Source organism: Lactuca serriola, chromosome 5 (assembly GCF_051521515.1).
Source record: "Lactuca serriola cultivar US96UC23 chromosome 5, Lser_US96UC23_V15, whole genome shotgun sequence".
NCBI classification, from domain to species: Eukaryota; Viridiplantae; Streptophyta; class Magnoliopsida; order Asterales; family Asteraceae; genus Lactuca; species Lactuca serriola.
This window is the reverse complement of record NC_136412.1, coordinates 309,992,499-310,017,092: the sequence shown is the minus strand read 5'-3', so window position 1 is coordinate 310,017,092 and position 24,594 is coordinate 309,992,499. Positions and strand designations below refer to the sequence as shown.

Below are 24,594 nucleotides of genomic sequence, written 5' to 3'. Positions count from 1 at the left end.
CTGATTCCGTAGTCTGTCTCGTATCAAGGAACTCCCTGGCCAACTGCTGAAGCTCCACAGCTAGCGCAAACTCAGACCTGAACCTGGTTACAAAATCTGACCAGGTCATAGCCTCAATGGTTGGGACTCCCAGAGAGTCACCGACTGACTCCCACCAATCCCTAGCTCTGTCCCTCAAACAACCCGCAACAAAGCAAACCTTCGACCCCTCCGGGCAGAAGCTCATCAACTGTGCAGACTCGATGTCTGTGATCCATCTCCTGGCAACAATGGGGTCCTTCGCTTTGTGAAAGTCTGGCGCACCACTCCCCCGGAAGTCCTTGAAGGACAGTATGCGCGTACCTGCCTGGCTGAACGCCAAGTCACTCCTAAATGTTCGGAGGCGATCCTCCATCATCTCAAGAATACCCTCCTTGATTGACCCAAAAATAACTAGGGTCGCCTCAAGGATACCTCTCATGATCTCAGACGCGATGAACTCGCGTAGCCCGTCATCAACCTACTTGGATCCCGCACCCGAGTCTGGCCCTGATCCTGACCCAGATCCTACTCCATGTCGCGTAATCGCCATACTGAAAATAAACACAATGATGTCAGGGTCATACATACTCTCGAGAGGTCTCACACACTCTCCAAGTTTCCGGGTTCTTTTTCAACCCTCCTTGATTCGAGTACAGATCCCCTGCTTCCAGTAATACGGGCCCATACTAGCTTCCACATCTATCCGTACTTTCCTCAAGAATTTCCTTGACTTCACCAAGTCCCTTTCTAATAATACAACTTTCCAACTAATCTCATCCTAGGCTTGTCCTAGGGCACTCTCCAACCTACTCTCCGCCATCAGTTGCACAAGGAGCCCCTACCATCTTTCCTTAACTAGCTTGTGGATACTATCACATATCCGCTCCCTAGTTAGTTAAAGCTAGCCGAAACCCCTATCAGCACAAAGCAAGCAGCATTCGTGAATTGAGTAACCATTACCAATTATAACCTAATCAGGCTACCATACTGCTGACTAACCAGCCCTAGCATATAGCTCAGTAAACTCATACAACAGGCATATAAGCCATCCTTACTAGATCCTTATCCTTAATCTAGCATGCAGTTCTCATAAACACATCATATAACATAATATAACATGTATGGGTATATTGGGGAAAACTTACTTGAGCTCGGTTGGTCGCACGCAACACACACCTTGTTCTTTATCAAAACTCCTTATTTTAAATTTCAGAAAACTATTTTTCTTGTAAAAATCCTTCAAGCCCTCGACTTGAGTTTAGACACCCCCAAAAATGTGCTCGAATCTCTCAAACCAAGGCTATGATACCAACTTGTAACATCCCAAAATCGAGACCCAAATTTTTTTGCTTAATTATATTACTTATGAAAATAGTTTATGGAAAACATCATTGTTATCGTTTCAAACATCAAGTCACAAATCACAAATCTCAAAAACCGTATCATCAAACAGTAAAATCTCAGAGTACAATCCCAGGGTTCTCAAAGCGGAAATCATGTGTGTGCGATGCGCTACTACCCTATCGGCTCCATCCCCATAGCTGAAGAGGTACCTGAAACCAAAACTAAAAATTGTAAGCATGAATCTTAGTGAGTTCCCTCATCATAGCACATACCATACAAACATACATACTGTCGGGAAATTCTAGGGCACCCGACCTACCCATGTCAAGCCATTCTGGGGTGCTGACATAACCATGTCGAGCCGTTATGGGGTGCTGACATACCCGTGTCAGGCCATTCTGGGGTGCCTGCCTACCCTTCAGTCTATCTCACCAAGTCACGGGGACTATTTCACCCCTACTACTATCACATAATAACATATCATAAACATGTTGTCAGACATATCCGAGGTGTCCGACCTACCCTTCGGCCCTAACGACCGAATCGAGGGACTATTCCCCTCCTACTACCACTATCACATAAAACATATCATATTGGCACATAGAACATATCAAGTAATAACAACCATAAAATTATCACAAAGACAATCATCTCCACTGTAATCAACTACTAGTGGGTCGGCCATGGTGCCTTAGACCTACTTCTACTGAAGGGTAACTCACCTCAACGTCGTGTAGTGTCTGCACTGTCCTTGGTGTGAAAATCGACTCTCCCCGACTCCTTAATCCCTACACGACAACTTTTCCAAGTTATCAATTCATACTCATAACCCTTACCAGAGTCACTCAAATCTAAGTCAAAGTCAAAGTCAAAGTCAAATCTTTGGTGAAAGTCAACATCTGGTTAACTTGACTCGCCGAGTTGGCCCGCTAGCTCGTCGAGTCCCCATATCCACAAAATGCCATTATTCCGTCCCTACTTGTCGAGTCTAGCAAGAGCTTGACGAGTTCGCCTTCAACAACACATCAGAATATCTTAAACCGACTCGCCGAGTTCGTCCTTGACCTCGCCGAGTTCATCTTCATCCATAAGAAGGTGTTCAGTCTATGACTCGCTGAGTTCCCCTTGAACTCGCCGAGTCTGTCTTCATGTGGCCGGGACATTACCTTGAACTCACGGAGTCTGTTCATCCACTCGCCGAGTCTTATGATTTCCAAGTCCTTAGTGAACCTAAACAACTGGAGAACCTTCGATCTTAACATCTGGTCCATAAATATAAAGGATTTGGTCGAAAATACACCCTGTCTCGCCGAGTCCATCTTTGTCCAAAACTATAAAGTTGATTATAATGGGTCTTAACGCATCAAAACATATATCTGGCCTCCTAGGGTCCATTTTATACGTAAAGCTACAAAATTGATGTACATGCATGGGGCCTTTGGCTCAAAAAGCCATAAAAGAAGGTCTACAAGATGCATGGGGTGTTTATGGCAACAAAGTTGGCACCTTTATGCCATAAAGACCCGCAATAGTTCCAGATCCGAAGTGCAACTTCAAGCATACCCACAAAATCCGATTTTAACTTCTCTATACTCATAAAAAGGGTAGAAATAGCCCCAAATCAAAATCTAAGAGATAGATGGTCACGGTTCCAACTTTTTACCGTGAATGAGTTGAGAATGGAGTAAAACTTCTGGATCTCCTTGCTTCTACTTGAACTTCCAAGCTTCCTTCTTCTTCTCCAGCTTCAAACACACACAAAAGGCACCAAAAGGCTCAAGAACACTCACTAACAGTTTAGGAGTTCAATCTAGGGCTTGTCTTAGTTGGGAGGGTGATGGAGGCTAGTTTGGGACGAGATAAAGTGTTTAAATAGGGTGCAACTACTAAACATTAGGGTTTTGTCCAGACAGCTCCTACTGGTCGATTCGGTCTCCCGACTCGTCGAGTAGATCACTAAAACCCCCGCATAATGTCGAGTCTGCTTGACGAGTTGGGCCTCCAACTCGCCGAGTCCCAGAGTAAAATTACAACATTACTTGAATTTAAATACGTATCAGGAACCGGGTGTTACATATACATACTCCTAAAATTCTTTATGCTAAGTTTTGGTTCCTTTTATTACAATCTGAAACAGGTTCAAGACAAAAAAAAGAGGGATGGAGTATCCTCCACGCTGTGTCGGGAAGATATACATTGTATGACCGAAATTTCCAAATTTAGCAGAAAAGGCCCTTCAAGTTCCATCGAAGCACACATTAAACCCCTAACTCTAGTTTCTAAACAAATGAAGTTCTAAAAAGCACCATTAGACCCTCATACTTCATTATTAATTTGTTGTTATTACTATTATTATTATTATTATTATTATTATTTAATTAAATAATTATTAATTACTTGACTATATATATATATATATATATATATATATATATATATATATATATATATCCTTAGAAATAAATAAACCAAAACCAGATGTTACATTAAAATATGAAATGACAGTTCTTCATTAAGCAAAAAACGAAATAAAAATAAGAAACAAGTATTTTGTTTTTATAGTAACATTTGAGCTTGATAGAAAAAAACTGAATGACTGTTTGATATGTCTTTTATCGGTTCTGACAAGAGGTTTGGTCTGGTCCGACCATAATAAGACCGCTTGATACCACAACTAGAAGCCTTTGATTCGGTCATATAACATCTGATATGTCTCATTTGGTCATATAACATCTGATATGTCTTTTATTGGGTTTGATAAAAATTTCGTTTTGATTAATCAAAACTTAACTCAATCAAATCTAATTCAATAAAAAACTACCAAACAATTTCTAACTTTTTAACTTAAAAGGTATAAAATCAACTCTAAAAGAAGAAAATTTTACTTGATTATATCTATTTTAGTCTTGAGCTAGTTTTGCTTTCTCAATGCGATGTGAAAGATGAAAAAGTTTGTCGATGCATTGCCAAAATAGAAAGATGAAATCGAGAAAGAAATCATTTTTTGCATAAATATGGAGGATCATTTTTTTCACCATTATGCTTTTCGCACCGGGCCACATGTGAAATGATATGTTATTTTAAGGAAGAAGGAAAATCATGAGTTATTACAGGCCAAAATATTAGGTGGAATGACTAGATTAGTCATTTAAATAAATATTTAAATGAAGTTTTGAAAGAAAATCAATATTGTCGTATACCATATACATATTTGATATCTTTTCAAAAGTTTACAAATCAGTGACAATTTTATAAACAACAAAATTTAAGTTTCATTCCACAATCATGTTAATTATAAATCCATTTAATCTCACAAATTCCACTACAATCCAAGCAAAACACAAACATTCTTCTTAGAGAATCTCTAATAACGGTGGTGACGTTTTAAAAAAGAAGAAGGATCTTTATGGCACGATGTGGTAAAATTCATTCACGGTCTAGATGGGAAACTTAGGTTTTGTCGATCAGCTGCAGACAAAAAAGGGACATGGGGGATGGCTAGCAACATCAACAAAGCTCTTAACCTCGAAAATATAGATCTTAGAAACATGTTTTACAGAACTGATGAAGGCTGGGAGTGGGGCCTTGAAGATGACAAAAAATTCACGGTTTCTTCCATCAGAAAGCTTATACTATCATACTCTTGAACGTTTGGATTTTCATACTTACTGGAACAAGTCGACTCCCAATAAATAAATGTACTATTTTGGAGAACAAGGTTGGGTCGTTTACCAACCTTATCGAATTTGACAGTGAAAAGTTCTCAAATCAGATCCACATATTGCCCTTTGTGCCATAGTTTCGAGGAGACGGAGAACCACATGTTTACCAGGTGTTTGATGGCTAAGGGAGTTATCGCTCTTATTAATATGTGGAGTTATGAGTTTCCAACTGACAAGGTTACCATTGAAGATACGTTTCAAACTATTCAGAAGAGAGATGCATATAAGAAGGATAAAAGAAAGAGACTACGAGTGATTCTATTGTCTTTCATATGGGTTTTATGGGGGGTATAAGAACAAAAAGATTTTCAAGGGCATGGTCATGAATTGTAATTCCATTTTCTGGGAAATTAAAACCACCTCCTTTTGTGGAAAAAAAAGTAGAGTTAGAAAAGATAGTTTTTTATTCTATCGTGGGTTAGCTGGAACATCAGTCTCAATCGGCCTTGTATTTTTGTTAATGCTCACTAGCATCTTGCTTGTGTTGCTTTAATAAATTTCTTGCTGTTAAAAAAATAGTTTTTTTTCCAAAGCTTTTTATTAGGGCATTAGGAAAACTTTTTTTTTATCATCAGAGAGCGAAGGTTTTTAAAATGCCACTCCAAACACTTACTATTGTCTAACATTTTTTCAAAGGAAATTAAGTAATCTAATTAATATTTACTGTGTATTTGAAAAAAATAACCCAAAAAAAATTGTTTTTAGCAAAACTAACCATTGGGTCCGAAATGAGATTTTCGGACCAAGAAAAACATTTTTTCTGACAAAAATGTACATTTCGGATTCTGAATTCTGGATTCCGGACTGAAATTTTGGATTTCGGAAAAAAAAAAACATCGGAATTTCAAATAGTCTGAAATCCGATGAACAATTCTGGAATTTCAAGAAAAAAATTGTTTTTTACTCAAATCTAACAAAAAGTTAAACATAGTAAATATGAATTACATATGATATTATTGCATAAAATAGGGGTGAGTGCGGTGCGGTTCAGTGCGGTTATTAGCAAAAACCTCACCACTAACCGCAAATGCGGTTAATCTATTTTCAAAACCGCATGGTGCGGTTATTTTTGCGGTGCGGTTAGTCGGTTATTTTTGCAGTGCGGTTTTGTTTTTTCTGTGTTACAGTTATTAACCGCAAGGATTTGGTGTGGTTATTTTGTGTGGTTTTTAACCACAGTTTAGAGCTCAAATAGTTTTAATAGTTCAAACATATCACCTGTAATAATAAAAAATCCATAAGGTATAAGATAATTAACTATTTAACTTAAACCACAAACAACTAATATCTTAAAAACGTCAAATCAATAGTAATTAACAATAAATATCTTAAAAGTGTCTAATTTCATCATTTTTCAAAGTTAAACATAAGAAAAAACCAACACTTTTGTCTTCTAGTATTTTATCCGTCTTTCATTCATGAAACATGTCTTATTTTTAATATTTAATAAACTAATAATTGATAAAAAAAATTGTATATAATATATGCGGTGCGGTGAGGTTTTTTTGCGGTTTTTAAAAACTAATAATTGCACCGCACCGCAAATTTGCGGTTTTTGAAAAACAAAAACCTCACCATCGGTCTTTATTGCGGTTGTGGTTTTTGGTTGCGGTTTATGCGGTTAATTTTAATTGCGGTACGGTTTTACTCACCCCTAGCATAAAATCATACATTTTATTGAAAAACGATGACATTAAACACTTCAAAATAGGCATAACAAGATATTTCTTTGAAAAAAAGGAAATAAATATCAAAACATAACTCTGAAATTTCAAAGTCAAATCCGGAATGAAGTGTTCTTTGAAAAAAATTGATTTAAAAGAACTCTAGAATATGAATAGTAATCCAGAATGAGACGTTAGGAAGAAAGTTGATACTTTTCAAAAACTGAAAAAAGTTGTTATTTGTTTTGAAAAACTCATTTATATAGGTTAGATTACTTAATTTCCTTTTTTTAAGTTTTATCATATTAATCCCTATATTTATTAACATTTTACTTTTTACTCGACTTATATTTAGATGTTAGATTTTTTTTTATTTAATCAATTGATTTAATAAATAAAAAATAATATATTTAATAAAAAGTTATATAATTTAAAAGTAATTTTCAAAACTTTAAAAAAATATCCAATAATGACTCAATATTTTTGGTCGCCTTACGGTTTAGTTACAAATTTTTTTACAGAAAATGATAAATTACCAGCTAAAACTTCATAATAACTTTTTTTTTTGCTAGCTTTTCGAATTCAACTGGTAGCCAATCTTTTTTCGTTAATTTGGTCAAAAAATTGAGACTTTTCTAAAGATTACCGTATTTTTAATCAATAAAAAAATATTTAAACTTCTAAAGAATACCCTTGAATTAATGTATATTATTATTAACAATTAATTTATTAATGCAACATATCTTTTTAACTATAAACAAAGGAAATATAATTGTTGCTAATTTCTAGGAATGGAAAAATAGACTAAGTAATCCTATAGTGGTTGTTTATCACTACAAACTCTTTACATTCTCATTGTGTATAGTTGTGGGTGTCATCCGATGTTTGTTAAGGTGTGAAGGTTGGGAGGTAGTTAGGTTAAAGAACATAATAGGAAAACCATGACCGTTCCTGAGGATGTAAATATCCTCAAATGTCCACGACGAGTCAAAGAAAAAGGACCCTTGTCTCTCTTATAAGTTTTTTTTTTAATTTTTAAATAAATGTATATAAAATAGATAATAAAAAAATTGACCCCTGTGCAGCTGCCCACTTTGCCCCCCCCCCCCCTCCCCTTCAACGCCCACATGAGGAAAACCAACATTAAAGAAACACTCACAATGTGCATCTCACCATGACACTAACAATGATGCATCAGAGGAACATAAAGAGATTAAAGCTGTCAACAAGCAATATGGGGGGGGGGGGGGGGGTTACTTAGACCATCTTTACATTCCTAGAAATTAGCAGTAACTGTATTTTTTTGTTTATAATAAAAAAGATGTGTTATGTTTATAATGATTTGTTAATAATAAGATATATTAGTTTAAAGGTAACCTTCAAAAATGTAAGGTTTATGTAGAATCAAAATTTTCTTAACACCCTCATAAATCAATAGACCAAGTTTACAGTCAAATGAAGAGAGTTCTTCCAAGGTTCAAAAAGAGAGCTTAGAACCTAAAAGAAGCAAACGGGGAAAAATAGCCAAAGATTTTGGACCTCATTACATGATCATTGTAGTGAATAATGAAGCCCAAACATATAAGGAAGCTATGGATTCTTCTGAATCTCCTTATTGGAAAGAGACAATTAAAGGTGAGAGGCTCCATTATGCATAATAACACATGGAAATTTGTAGATTTTCCACCTGGGCAAAAACCAGTTGAGCATAAATGAATATTCAACAAGAAGTTTAGACCTGATGGTATCATTGAAAAGTACAAAGCTTGTTTAGTAGCTAAAGGGTACCGGCAAAAGTAGGGTCAATACTTCTTTCACACTTATTCACATGTTGTAAGAATAACATCAATTTGTACATTAATAGCAATAACAATCATTCGCAATTTGGAAATACACCAAATGGATGTGAAAACTACATTCTTGAATGATGAATTTGATTAAGATATAAATATGGATCAACAGGAAGTGTTTGTGGTTAAAGGTTAAGAAAAACAAAGTATGTAAGTTGGTTAGATCACTTTCTGGACTAAAACATGATCCACAACAATGACATGAGAATTTTGACAATACACGACTTTTTTTTATCAGAACTGATATATTGAGTATGAATCGAAATTAATTTTTTTTAATTATCATCATACAACGAATGAGAAGGCAAACGGGCAACAAGTTGCATCGCTAAGCCCTTTTGTATGGTAAAGCCAATTCTTTTGAAGACTACATCCATAGATCTAGGGGATATAACATTGTTATGCATGATCCGTTATAGTCTACTAAGAAGCTTCATCGTATCCGATGCAAGGAAACCAAACGTATCAAATGCAAATGGTATGAACACGTGTTGATTTTCCATGCACGGTTTCTCATGCTTGGTGACCTTGCATGTAGCAGCTTTTAATTCAACATGTCTCGCCTTGAAACCTGCGACCCTCACGCTTACGAGAGGGGATACCCCTGTAAGGTCCACACATACGTGTTTCCCTCCAACCCATCCATAAATCAAAACGTCAGCCGGTCTAAGGGTTGACCTTCCTTCTGTCGGGTTAGTCATGAAATTCACAGGAGCGTCTTTCTTGGCGGAAACCCCAGCACGCTTACATATGTCGACCAAAACATCCCTAACCATATCGTGCTTGTATTTAAACCCCGAGAGTTCTTTGCAATGAACTGCATGCTCGCCGAAAGAGTCCAAACATGCCTTGCGGCACATCGGAAATATCCCATCGGCTAGGTATATTGGAATCATGAGTCGATATTTGAGGATGGTACGATACTCCACCGGAGACATATGTTGGCCAAGCCCATATATAGGGATAGCTAGAAGAAAATCTTGAGCATGTGGTGTACGTAAACACTGGAAAACTGCTTTCTGCCAAGCCGTCATATTGAAATTCACTTTCATATCTTGGATAATTTTACTAAAAAGGGCACTCGCCAGTGTATTCTGGGATTTAGAGGGGCGGTGTCCTTAGTGGTAAAACTGCTAACATCAATGTCCGGAAGCTTGTTACAAAGAGAATCTAAGGCACAAGCATAATTAGAATCCATACCATAAATGTGTTGGATTAGGTGTCTAAGCCCATAACTATTTTGGTATGTACTTGACCCAAGAATGAGCATGGTCCTTTTTTGGTTGCCTTCACCATAGAAACTAATAGGATGAATTATGGAGAAAGAGGATTAATTATGATTTAGTAATATATTATAAGAATAATATATTAAAGGAGAAATCATATTGTTTAATTAATATTGATCAAGAATTAATTTAGAATTAATTTTGTGATCAAAACAAATTAATTAAATAAGAGGGACTGATATTGTATTTATAAGATAGTTACAAAGTTGGGCTTAGGATCCATAAGGATGCAATGGACGAATTCTATATGAGAGTCCACATAGAAATTGTCCAAGGGCCTTCTAGAAGGATCTTTGGGCTGCTTAAGGACTAAGCAACTAGATTAGGGTTTCCAAGTTGAAAACCCTAGAAGCCTCAACTATATAAGGACCCCATAGGCTCCCAAAAACGTGTCTAACACTTCTAAGAGAACCCTAGACGTTATTGGTGCCTCCTCCTCCCTCTCCTAAGTCATCGTGTTGCTAATGGTGTTTGTGACTCCATTAGAGGTGCAACATTTGAGGCACTAAGCTTTCAAAGGTCAAGGATATTTAAGGAGAAGTTGTTATTACTACATAACAAGAAAGGTAAGATCTAAACCCTAGTTTATATGTCAATTTGATTGTTGTATGCTAGTACTTAGGATGACTTCTTTGGTATGCAATGTTGTTATGTTCATAGTAGAAAACCTAGATCAAAGAAATTAGGGTTCCATGAACACCATAGGAATGACGTTATGACAATAACCCATCAGTGGTATCAGAGCCTAGGTCGTTTTCTAGTGAATAGATATGCAAAAGTGAACCACCAAAGCTCAAGAAAATTGATTTTTTTTCCTTCTGGCTGGCTGACTCACCAAGTCCATGTATGGACTCAACGAGTAGGTCCTACTTGACGAGTCCAAGGGTTTGGTGCTGGGAATTTCGATTATCTTACAAGATTTTGTTGAGGATTACTTCAAAAACTCGTTTTTCTTGCCTAAATTCGATTTTTTTTATGTTTGGAATGGTTATCCTTATAAAAATTGATGGATTTGGTTAAATATGGATAGTATAGGATTATTGTGAGTCAAATATTTGACCTAGTAATTTAGAAAAGTTTCAAATTACACCCCGTAAGTTTTATAGTTTAAATTTGAACTTAATAGTTTGAGTTTTTTGAAATTTAAATAGTTAAACCTTAATGTTTTGAAAGGTTTCAAAACTAGTCCTCAAGTTTTGGAATTTAAAAATAATTAAAAATATTTAATTTTTAAATATTAAATTCTAAAATCCTAGTATTTTGAAAAGTTCAAATTACACCCTTATGGTTTTATTAAATTAATTAAGTGTTTAATTAAAAGAGATAATTAATAAATCCATAATTATATGGTTTAAGTTAATCAAATTAAAAGTCTAATTTATTAATAGATTGAACCACATAGTATTTTAAAAGTGTCGAATACACCCTTATACTTTATAAAATTAAAAGTATATTATTATATATATATATATATATATATATATATATATATATATATATATATATATATATATATATAAAGAGTTAGTCTTATCGTTAGTAGGCCTCATTCACGAAGCTGGTCTATAAGGAGTGTTTAAGGAAGCGGCCTGTAAAATGACCGCCATTGGGTATCCACTCTTTCCCCTATAACAACGTAAATTTTCAAACAAATTTTTCATTTCAAAATATAGTATTTTTATTCCAAAACAAGGCATAAACATTTCAAGTGTCATGTCAAACTACAAATCATCTAAATCCCAAGATCACAAAACATCTCTCAGTGTGTACAGATCACGCCGGCGCCTTCCCACGGTCCTCGCTAGTACCTGAAACACATACATAACAATTGTAAGCATAAATGCTTAGTGAGTTCCCCAATATACAACTTACGTACATACGCCTTTCCAGGCCCTGACCTTCCGGTCCATGTGTCTCAGGGGACTTCCGTCCCTGCTGGGTAAACCTTCCGGTCCTACCCACGCCGACCTTCCGGTCCACAACACAACGCCTTCCGGCCCATAACATATTCACCTTCCGGCCCATAACATATTCGCCTTCCGGCCCATATCAAATATATCATACATAGCACATAAAACACACATATCACATATCATATCTAACCTTCCGGTCACACAGTCAAACCCTTCCGGGTACAGTATAGTGAGAAGACTCACCTCGTGAATATCGAAAGCTAGCAAATCCCGAAATCACTCGTGCTCGATCTGCCGAGCTACAATCTCCCTATAACATCATATATCTCTTATTAACACTTTTATCTTCTAAGTTTGACTATCCCTAAGAAGTCAGACATAGGTCAACTCTGGTCAACGGTCAACGGTCAACGGTCAACTTGACCGGACTCGGCGAGTGCTAGGGCGACTCGGCGAGTCTAGACGTCCTCACCAATTCTCTAAAGTTCCCTTTCTACTCGTCGAGTATCCTCCTTGACTCGATGAGTTCCTCCTGGAAGAATCGCGGGGCCACCCCGACTCAACTCGCTGAGTCTGAAGAACAACTCGACGAGTTCCAGTTAATCTTCAAGCTACTCGCCGAGTCTGTTCATCGGACTCGGCGAGTCCATGCCATGCAACCGCTCAAACTGCTTTCTAAGGTCAGAACTGCTCCGACCATTCATAGGTCTAGCCTTCCTAGACTGATCCATCACGTAAGGTCCTCATTTCGGTGCTCATATTACACCCCATGACTCATAATTTACATTTTGACCTAAGGCATAAGGATTCCAATCCAAAACCTCCATTGATTCCCGAAATGCTCAGGCATGGGACATTCTGGACTTCCAAAGATCCCAATACAGGGTTCCAATCGTTTGGGGGACTAAGGTAACATTCAATCTAGCCACAAAAGGGTTCAATAAACCCTAAATCCATATACACATCAACATAGGAGAATGCAACTCGAAATATTACCTGAATAACGTGCTCTCTGTGTCCCCAATCCTCAGAAGGTGGCTTCCCTTGTTGTTCCCTTGACCAATCCTCTTCTTTCTTGCAAGACAATACTTCCAAAATCAACAATGATCTTCTACCTTGCTCCAGCTGCTCACAATCGAATTAGGGTTTCTCTCAGAGGGCTAGAGTGAACAATGACGGCCATAAAGTCCCTCATATACGTCCCAAACCTGAACGGTTAGGGTTTTCGCTAAACAGCGCAGACTCGCCGAGTCCATATCCGGACTCGTCGAGTCCAGTCGCGAACCCGCGACCAGATCCGCGATCCTACTCGGCGAGTCTAGGCTCCAACTCGCCGAGTCCCCTCTTAAAACACCCAAAATCATAAATATAACAATACCTGGAATTCCGGGCTGTTACATCCCCCCGTACTCTTGACTAGTGGAGGGTCGTTAGCCGAACGGGTAGGATAGGACACAACCTTCCATTATAAGTATAATGAAATACGAAGTAACTAAACACTTTTACAAATTCCCAAATCTTAGTTACTTTAAGAAAATGTGGAATTGGTGCTAATCCATGAAATTGCACATTGCACCTTGTTGGTCGTTAGTGGAGCGTGTGTGGTTAACCGACACACTAATATGGGACCAATGAAGGATGGAAATGGGTAGCTCGTTGATTATCATAGATCAATGGAGCGTGTGTGGTTAACCGGCACATTGATTAGGTGATAGACATCTTCGAGAGCACCAAGAAAATTTGCATGGTTATCCACACCTTGTTTGTGATCCTCGGCATCCCAGTCACAAACTTGAAGGGCATAATCGAGATTAAACATGCCATTGAAAAGTTCAATGAATCTCAAAAGATCTAGGAGTTTCAATTCATTTAAAACCTAATTTTCATTTTCGTTTTTCATGGTGGAAATTGGTAGATCGTCATTTACCTACCTTCAAATATTCTACAGCTGGATTACGACATCCCTCTTCCAAGTTGTAGAATATTGTGTTGGATCCCAGCCTTGATATTTCATTTGGTGCTATATCAAGGATTCTTATTAACTAACTTGAATTTTTCTCCCGTTTTGTAGATGTCAAAATCTAACAACTATGGTCTTCCCAAATCCTTTGGAAAAAGTTTTCCACATGAAGATGATGTTCCACGATTGGATTGTGGAAAGGGAAATCATGCTTCACTTCCTCCACCTCCTCCTATTATTCTCCCTGACCCAGGTGTTCGAAGGCTTGAAAAGTTCAAGATCACTCAAGCCCTATTGGAAAAAAGACATGAAGATGGGAAGTTTGTGTATGCACACGTCTTGGAGATGAAGTCATACATTGACAAGTTGGAAATGATGGGTGTTGTTTTCCCGAGGAAGTTGGTTGTTGACTGGGTTCTTCAATCACTTCCCGACTCATATAGTGAGTTCATTAGAGAGTACTATATGATGGATCACGATGTGACCCTCATTAATTTGACTTATTTGCTTATTGTTGCTGAATTAGAAATGATTTGGCGCACTGGTCTAGAAAATGTGTCTTGTGAGTCAACCTCCCAAACTTCTATGGACATTGATGATGGCAACATTGGAAGTCCAGAAAAGTTTTCTCTACGCAAGAGAAAGGCTAAGTCTAAGATTGTCCATGTGCTATTCCAAAGAAGTCCACTTGTTTCTACTGCCAAGAGAAGGGGCATTGATTGTGAAGCTGTCGTACATACCTGAAGGATCAAGAGGATGGGAGATTCAAGATGTATGAATCTGCTTCAGGTAAAATACACTATCTAACTCTAGTAAGTTTCTTTTTGTAGATTCTTACTACATGATGTGATAAGATTGCATTTTGATGTTTTGTAGGATCAAAGAAAGGAAAAGAAACTTAAAGAAAGAAGTAAGCTGAGTCTGATCACGAAGAAATGGATTTCGATCGCATGGTTCGAAGATCGGATTTTTAAGCTATTTACTTTAGAGTTAGGATAGATTGCTTAGGAATATGTAATAGCATAGTTTTCATTTGAATTTGCATTGTAAGGACAAGTTTTTCTGCACCTTTTATAAATAAAATAAAATTTGATTTTGTCTTATTTATATCTCCTTGCAATGTTATTTGTGAAAATTGATGTTTGTATGTTTCTGTTATAAGCAATAATAGTGGATGTGATTCTTAGTTATGTTATTTATGGTAGTGTCATAATTTTCTAAGTAAGGAAAGATTCTCATCGCCTAAGGTTCAATTGGACAGAAGCTTGGAATCATATGATTTGATTCATGTGATGTATGGAAATCTTGGTACTTTGGAAAATTAAGACTAATTCCTTGTTCTCACAAGCATCAGAGTCAAGTGAAGGACTAAAGGATCTAGTAGACAATGTTGTGCACTGGTCAGATCCACCAAAAAGAACAATAAGACTATTCTTCATAATTTTATAAAAGTTTAGTAAATGTGGTTATGCTTAAAAGATTAAGTATGATTTTGAATCATTGGAAAAGTTTCAATGAATAGCAGAACGAATAAGAAAAATCAATTAGGCAGAAAGATAAAAGCTTCTCCAATCTGAAAAGATGGGAGAGTACTTAAGTATCGTGTTTTTATGATTAACTTAGTGATTATGAAACCGTGTCACAATTGATCCTCTAAGGACACCTTAGTGCACTAGTATGGCTAAGAAGAGGAATCGGAAATTGTTGAAATGGTTAAATAAAAAAGGTGAATCATACTTCGTTCCAAAATCGAGTCTTAGAGTTGAACTCCAAGATTGTGACTTGAGTGACACATCTTAAGAAGATTTATGACACTCATCAAATGTGGAGTAGAAAAGTTTCTTACTCTTGCACGTTTGAAATTGGTAAGTTGTGATGTATTGGATAAGACAAAGACCAACTAGGACTGATTGTGTAAAGTGTTATCTTGATAAGAATCCGCACTAACTCTTGAGTATTTGTTTGTCAATAAATGTTTCTTGACAAGGGAATCTTCTATGTCTAGAGGTCAGTGGGAGTCTTAATGATCTTGAAAAACTTCAAGAATTGATTAATCACTAGTTGATATATTCTTGTTTTCTGTGCCATTCCAGTTGAGTTAACTATGCATGTGAGTTCTATGTGTTCTCATTTCAATGCATAAAGGCAAAACACCTTGATTAATGAAAGTTCATTGATCTATATAGGTGAGTTTCTTAACAACTTGGAAGTAATGGTGGGCGCTCATGCTGCCACGAGGCAAGAAATTAAGATTGAACAAGTTCAGTCCATGTAAGTTTGGATTTGTCTTAAACCTTGTCTTATGATCATGGTTATGACAAACTCACATGGATAGGAACACATACACCATAAAATCTAAGTGATAAGGCTCCTCTCCATTTCATGAAAATGATTATGAGGAAACGCTTTCATTAGGAAGATTTTAAGGAGTTAGTTGTTGTGTAAATTGCATTCTCAAATTCGATTATGATTACGACATCCCTCTTCATAGTTTGAATTGTGAGAAATGGAAATTAGTTTAAACATTTAGGACTTATTACTATAAGTTCTGAATTAGTTTAGACACATATATGAGCTATCTAAGGAAAAGTGTATGACTTTGAGAAGCTTAGATAAAGGCTTATTGAAGCATATCGTATTAGAAATATGAACTTTGGAAGTCAATAAGTATTGATTTCTAGAAGTCTAACTGCTTTATGAATTCATGTCAAAGCTAGTGGGAGCATAAATGTTATGCTAGTATGGATATAATTATTATGTTAGTGGGAGCATGATTATTATTTTAAGTGTTGCAAGTTAGCAATATTAATTATAGAAAACAAAAGTTTCACTTTGCAAAGTTGCAGGGGTTGAAAGGTTGTTTTACTATAATTAAGGGAGAGAATATTATACTTTATTTCAAAATCTAAAAGCTTGGATCGAGAAATTTTAATCAAATTTAGTCAAAGGACATATATAAACATTATGTTGAAAAGATTCAACATAAGGGAATTTTATATATGGCACTATTATGAAAAGAGACTGGTAAAGTATCACATTTTCATTGCTGTAATATTCGATCGTTCTGATTTTCCAAATGTCTAGGGCATTAAGAGGGAAAAAGGACTAGAACCGGATATGACTGAAATTTATTAAACAACTGCCAAGGACAAACTAAGGTTCGCCAATGATTGGTCACTTGTGGGCAGTTGGAAGTATAGTATTGGATGGAACATATCAACATTATTATAAATAAATATGATTCTATTTAGAATGTGTTGTCGTATGTAAGTCCCTAATCTGCTTGTGTATCAATCAGATCCGTTTGATGGTGCGGAATCCCAATCAAATGGATGATGTCAGATCAAATAGAAGAGAAGGAGAAGAAGAATAATATGAATCTTGAATGTATTGATAATATGAATTAAAGTTGCAGATACAAGATTCACACACACAAACGCTCCTTTCTCTATAGACCGTAAACTCTCTTCCTGTTCATCAATCTCTACTCCTCACCCTAACACCTATATTTATACTTGGAGAACATGGGCCGGGTAACATGGGCCGTAAATGGGTTTACGGTCGTAAGGTGTTTACGGCCGTAAACTCAACCGTAAACATGACCGTAAACTCCAGAAATATTATAGAAAAATATAATTGCCCAGAAAAGCAAAGTATAAACCATATTTTGACCCAACAATCTCCCCCTTGGTTTATAACTTTCTTTTCTTAATTGACCCAACAAGCTCCCCCTAAAAGGTAGCTGGCTTTTCTTGTTAATCTTCATTGGAAGCTTGGCATCATCATTTATCTTCAAATTCTTCACAACTTCAAGATGTACTTGATGAATCTTCAATGAATGACTTCATCTTGAGCACTTGAACTTTTCTACAAGATTTGACTCTGAACGCACATTGGGTGAAGAGACTTCTTGTACTGATTCTTGAAAGATGGCGCTTTCAGCTTGAGAATCTTCAGAGAGAACATCAGAGAGAACTGAACTTCTAGATCACTTCATCAGGTACAAAGATAGCAGCAAACTGATTGAGGAGGCTTCAATGCAATCCGTCACATAATCTTCAATTTCAGCTTCACCTTGCTTCTAGGGTTGAAGGATTGAATGTTGAAAGAATAGTCTTCATTTCTTGCTCCTTCGAATGCGAATTCTTCGATGCTCACGGACGAGGCTTTGGCTCAGAAATCTTCTACACAAACTCCATGAGTCTTATCTATACCTGAAATCACTTTTCAAGACAAAACAAAACTAAAAGAAAACTTAGCACACAAATTAAAACAGAAATAACACTATTTTTGGATTTTTGATTTTTTTTAACAAGAAATAAAACAGAAATAACACTATTTTTGGATTTTTAATTTTTTTGATTTTTTTTTAATTTTTAATTCTCCCTTAATATTTAAATTAGAAGAAACTATGAACCAATTTAACAAAAATAAAATGATATCTAACTTTAAGAGTGATTTGGGATCAAAGTTTTTAGTCAGCCTTAATCCACTTGTCGGTACCTTCTATCTTCACGTCTTTGTCTGGTCGATCGTCGGTATTGTTGTCCACTTAAACACGAAAAATTGTGACAAATTTAGGACATACTATTTGTTACAAGACAAGGTGAACTTAAGTTCCTAAAAAATTATATCTGATCCTAATTTCTTAGATACTATATCTTAAGGACCATTCATCTGACGACGACCAGGGATATTGTTGTCCACCTAAATTGAGCAGCACGATCTACAGACAATCTGTATGTGTTCAATTTTAAGTGTACTGGAATGTGTTTCCCGCTTCCTGATATGCCCCAGCCATCAAGAACTTCTAGAGTACTCCTTACACCGGGTGAGCAGACAACCATTCAGAGAGAGGATAGATTCAGAATTCTATTACTAACTACTTCAGAGGGGTTGAGAAGAAGAAGGTTACATATGCTGTGTACCAGGTCGGATTAGAAGTCGCGCAAAGGAGACAACATATGGCTAACAGATAAGAAGTATTTCACATATATAGCCTGCAGAGGAATAGAGTTGCATATGCTGTGTACCAGGTCGGATTAGACATCGCGAAAAGGAGACAACATATGGCTAACAGATGGAAAGAAAGAAAATGATATTCTACATACCTAATTTATCGAAATTTACCAGTCGCCCCATCCAACCGGAATTAAGGACAGAATCCGCACATCGAGGAAAAGTTAAGCCACGGTTCCAAGTACGGGTTCAATTAATGTGACGAGTAGATTCCCATGTATATCTCCCTGCTCAACCTATCCGAACGTCGTGACATCAGGTTAAACGGATCTAACTAGGTCAAGGTTTGTCAAGTCCTTAAAATTCATTAGGTTCAACTTTTCCTAATCAAGTCCATTTAAAATCTTTCGTGCCTACCAGCACATCGAGTACAGAGCGTAGACGGTTCAACTTAGGTACGTTACGCCGATTCAGATTGCCCGTTATCGCTTGCTGATTTCATTTCCCAAACATCTCCCTCAAGCACATTTCATAACCAACATAACTTTTTTGATTTTCTGATTTTCTAATGTTTTTGGATTTTTTTTTATTTTTATAATTTTATAATTTTTTGTTTGTTTTTATTTCTCCCCCTAAATTTGTGCATAGGAGAGAAACGAAAATAAATGCGCAAATTTAAACTATCCTAAAACAAAAATTAGTCTTTAAAGCGAATCAGCTTAAGAAAAACTCAGGAGTATAGAGAAGAAAACTCAAACCGTAAGTCACCGATTGAATTTGCATCCAGAAGGTCTGAGAACAACACGCATAATCTCAGAACAGATCCGAAAATTCTTCATGTCATTAAGCACTAACCCCATGTCATCCCTTCTTTTCTTCCCTTCTTTCCTTTCCCGCAAAGGACACAAACTCTCGAACAAAGTTATGAGTGTTGTATATTTGAGAGATGTCCCCTATCATATGCCAGGAGCAGCCACTACCAAAAAAACGAAGTCTGATGATATGCCTCCATAGATGCTCTAGCACAGAGTGGGATCAGTTGGTCCTTGGAACCCAGTCCATTTTGAAACTGGGTCGACCTTTGTCATCCTTGCACGGTACTCTCTCCCATGGCATGTCCTGCTTATCACAAACAGAAGATGTAGAAATATTAGATTCGTTAGTTGATTTGGGAGATTGAACCTTTGGTACCCATTTGTAGTTGGGTTTAACCCATTTCTTTTTCGATCCGATGGGTGCCTCGGTACTTGATTTGGAACTTGAAGTCGGCTGCCGAGATGACTTTGACCTAACCGGCCTTGGCGTCACAGGAGCATCTCCTGGATTGGGCTTGTTGGCTGACATTTCCTTCTTGCCCTTGGGATTTAGATTCTTGGCTGTTAGGTGCATTTCATGCATTCATTTTTATAGTTTTAGTTCATAAAAGTGCATTACATTTAGGTTTAAACTCATGCATTTTGTATATTTTCGGGATTTTTCATGATGCAATTCCATTCACACGCTTTTAGGATATTTCAGGGACTTATGAAGGTTGGATCTTGTTGGAGGAAGTTATCAAGAGTTGGAGACAAAGTTGTAGAAGTTTTGGAGCTTTGAAGAGAAGAAATGAAGAATTTGGCTTCACAGGAGTTTACACGACCGTGTAAATGTATACCTATAATTTACACGGGCCGTGTAAACGTATATGCAAGGACATTCTACTTCAAAGACCTGGAAGAATTAAGCATTCTACTTTTCTTGTTTACACGGCCGTGTAAATGGAGCCCTTTGGTTTACACGGGCCGTGTAAACGTCTCGGCACTTTTTAAAGTGGTTTTGTCTTCTTATAATGGGGACAATCAGTTTTGATGGGGGTTAGGTCGGATTTTGGGAGGAGAAGAGACGATTTTCAGAGCCTTTACAAGTAGATCAACACTTGGAAAACACTTTAATTTCTTTTTGTAAGTCAATTTGAAGTTTAAACTTGTTTGATTTGTAGTCCAACCTAGATATGTGTGGTTGATTTTATTATCATTTCTGAATCTGAACTCTTAAGTATGTGTTGTTAGGTTGTAACTTGAATTTGACTTATGTTTAACATCTAGTAATCTTTGATTTGATCTTAATCGTGTGTTTGGTTAGTTCTCCTTTTCACTTGATCAATGAACTAGGGTTCTATTCAATCTAGTTAATCAAATCATGAAATTCGTATATGTTTTATGATTTGATGTTAGTAACACTCACTTACTTGGTTGTAATTAGATCAAAATTAGTGCAATCAAAGATTAAATGTTTATATTCCCAAGCTTAAGAGGAATGTTAAACATTGTTGGTAATTAGTGCAAGAACTTAATGTCATTTAATGATTTAATGCAAGAGCTTATTTGGGTTGAATCAATTAAATGAAGTTTTATTTAAAGAGCTTATTTTGAATAAAATACTTTTGCTAATTTGGATATTAGAGTTTATTAATATCCAACTTACCAACCTAGATTGAACATGAGTTGTAATCATATTATATCTTTCAACATAATACATACATAAGAGTCAGAATCGGAAATGTACTTCTTTTACTACGTTTGTTTTCAATCTTTCTTATTTATGAAGTTTAAATACAAACCCCCATTTTAATATTACTTGTATTATGTGTGAAAATATGGCAAGATAAAAAGTCCCGTATCTCTGTGGACCAACCCTGCTTACTCTATACTATCTTTAGTATTAGAAATAGCAGTGATTTGAGTTATATTAATATTATTTTATCCCATCATTTGTTGGTTTGACAACCAAACAAATTGGCGCCGTTGCCGGGGATACGGTAGTACTAATTGTTTATGCCAAGATCTTTTCGCACAGGTACACCATTACCAGTTGATTTGGAGATATAAAAATCTGCTAAACAGAGAAGGAAGCAAGCCAGACTTTTAAAGAAACAACAACAATCCAGAGCTTCTTCATCAAATCCATCAACTACATCATCTCCAACATCCAAAAGTATCACCCCACCATCTCCACCTACTCCTACCATGGCAGACAACCATGGAGGAAATCAAAATCCTCCACATCCACCACCTGAACAAACCTTTAGACAATGGGCCACTCAAGATGTCACCCAACAACCTTTGTGCATAAATTACCCTGCAGCAATAAACTTTGAACTCAAGTCTGGACTCATCCATTTGTTACCCTCATTCCGTGGTCTTGAGAATGAAGACCCACATAAATTCCTTAAGGAATTTCATGTTGTTTGTGTGGGTATGAAGCCACATGAAGTCACAGAAGATCAAATCAAGTTAAGGGCATTTCCCTTTGCTTTACAAGATTCAGCCAAGGAGTGGTTGTATGACTTACCACCGGGGTCAGTCACAACATGGAATGAACTTGCAAGGATGTTTCTGGATAAATATTTTCCCGAAATGAGAGCTTCAGCTTTACGCAGAGAGATAATTGGAATCAAGCAACAAAAGAGAGAAGCCTTGCATACTTATTAGGAACGGTTCAAGAAATTGTGCTCAAAATGTCCACAACATGGGATTACCAAATATCAATTGTTGCAGTATTTTTGTGAAGGAATGTCATCTTGGGATAGGAGATTACTTAATGCATCAAGTGGTGGATCTATAGCTGATAAGACTCCAACAGAAATTAGAGTTCTTATCAAGAACATGGCAGAAGAATCCAAGCATACAGTCCAAGAAGAAGAATGGTACATGGATGCACCCCGAGGTGTAAAGGAGGTCCAAACTCCTCAAATTGAAGCTCAATTGTCCGAACTTACAAAAGCGGTTATGATGCTAGCCAAAGACAAAGGTGTACAACCCACACCCCGTCCATGTGGTATTTGTACTCAAGTGGGGCATCCAACCGACATGTGCCCTCAACTTCAAGAGGAAGATTATGAAGAAGCAAAAACCATGGGAGGTTTTTTTAGGTCTAGTCAAAGGGGATATGAGCAGCCAGTAGGTGATCAAAGATGGAACAACAATCAAGGTTGGGGAGGAAATCAACAAGGGAACTATCAACCAAGTCAACCACATCAATACCAACAAAGACCACCTTTTCCACCACAAAACTTTCAGCCAAGGCAACCACAACACCCTCCTCAACAAGCGGATTCATCAAGTATGTCTTTAGAGGACATAGTAAAAAGTTTGGCAACTAGTACACAAGCTTTCCAACAAGATACAAGAGCAAGCATAAAGAACTTAGATAAACAAGTTTCACAGCTTGCTATTTCCGTAAGCAAACTAAAATCTCAAGGAAAGTTGCATGCCCAAACTGAAGCAAACCCAAAGCACAATGTGTGTGCCATCACATTGAGAGGCGGGAAAAGCTATGATGGTCCAAAATTTTCGGTTGATCAAAAAGAAGATGAAATAGTGGTTGAGGAGGCAACCAAAGAAGAAAAGGAGGAAGAGAAAACAAGCGAAAAGAAGCCTTTCATCGCCGAGTCCAAAGTCACACCTGCTCCATTTCCTGAAAGATTAAAGAGCACGAAGAAAGAACGGGAGGAGAATGACATCATGCAAATGTTCAAGAGAGTTCAAATCAACATTCCACTCCTCGAGGTCATCAAGCAGGTACCTAGATACGCAAGGTTCCTTAAGGATCTTTGTGTATCTAAAAAGAAATTAAAAGGAAATCAAGTCGTAACGGTTGGGGAGCATATATCCGCGGTTTTGCAAAAGAGGATGCCCCCAAAGTGCAAGGATCCTGGTGTCTTTACCGTGCCTTGCAAGTTGGGAAATCTTTATGTACCCCGAGCTATGCTTGATCTAGGTGCATCTGTAAATGTCCTACCATATTCTCTTTTCAAATCAATTGGTGTAGGAACATTGAGCAAAACCGGTGTGATCATCCAACTTGTTGATCGGTCTTTGGTACACCCAAAGGGAGTATTAGAGGACGTGTTAGTGCAAGTTGATGGATTTGTCTTCCCGGGTGATTTTTATGTCTTAGATATGGGAGACGATGACTCTCCAAGTTCAAGTTCCATTCTTTTGGGTAGACCTTTTCTTAAAACTTCTAAAACAAAAATCGATGTCTACAATGGAACCTTGAGTATGGAATTTGATGGTGAAGTTATCAACTTCAATGTGCATGAAGCAAAAAAGACTCCTTTTGATGTTCAATCTGTTAATTTTGTCAATTTGATCCATCCCTCAACAAAAAAGGGTTTGAACTTGTCTAACAATGAATTTCTGGAGTTAGTTTTGTCACGAAAACTAGACAGGGACAAAGCCAAAGAGCTTGCAAAGAAGTTTGATATGGATAATGAAGTGTTGGAGATTTTAGAGTTTATTGATGACAAGAAGCATGTGAGGAGTTATGATATGTTAGAGAGTCCCACGTATCGAGACTGAAGCACAAATAGTTGGGGTCCAAGTCGAGCCAACGACATTAAAAAGGGGCGGCTAACCGGGAGACAACCCGGGGGTATTTTTGTCATTTCGTATATTTTCATTGTATTTTCTTTATTTTCAAACTTCCAAGTTGTTTTTCATGCTAAAAAAAAGGGTTAAAAATCATTTTTCGGGCAATAGAGGTTTAGCAGGTTGCAATTTCAAAACGTGAAAAAAATCAAATTTTTTGGCCTTTTCAGAGGTTTACACGGGCGTGTAAACTTATGCTTTCCATTTCCACGGGCCGTGTAAACGATTAAACACGGTATTTTTGATTCAGGCATTTACACGGCCGTGTAAATTCTCTCATTTGATTTACACGGGCCGTGTAAACGCAAAAACAGGGCTAAACGATTTTAAGGTCAAATCTCGATTTTTCTAACTCATTCTTCACTCAATACCTGCGATTTCCTCTCTTCCTACTGCCCCCTTCGAAAAAAAAACCTTCCAAATACTCAATCTTCCTCAATTTTGCATAAAAAATCAAGCTCCAA

At 36.9% G+C, this 24,594-nt stretch overlaps 1 protein-coding gene across 1 annotated transcript; it reads left to right on the top strand.

Moving 5' to 3' along the window:
• The first annotated feature begins 22,270 nt into the window (after window positions 1-22,270).
• LOC145050750 (uncharacterized) lies at window positions 22,271-24,061 on the top strand. The gene has a single exon (XM_078998949.1). The coding sequence runs from the start codon at window positions 22,271-22,273 to the stop codon at window positions 24,059-24,061; it is 1,791 nt and encodes a 596-aa protein (XP_078855075.1).
• The last annotated feature ends 533 nt before the right edge of the window (window positions 24,062-24,594 follow it).

What these genes read in the sequence shown, in the direction of transcription:
- LOC145050750 (XM_078998949.1), top strand. Translation starts at nt 22,271, where the DNA reads ATGTCATCTTGGGATAGGAGATTACTTAATGCATCAAGTGGTGGATCT.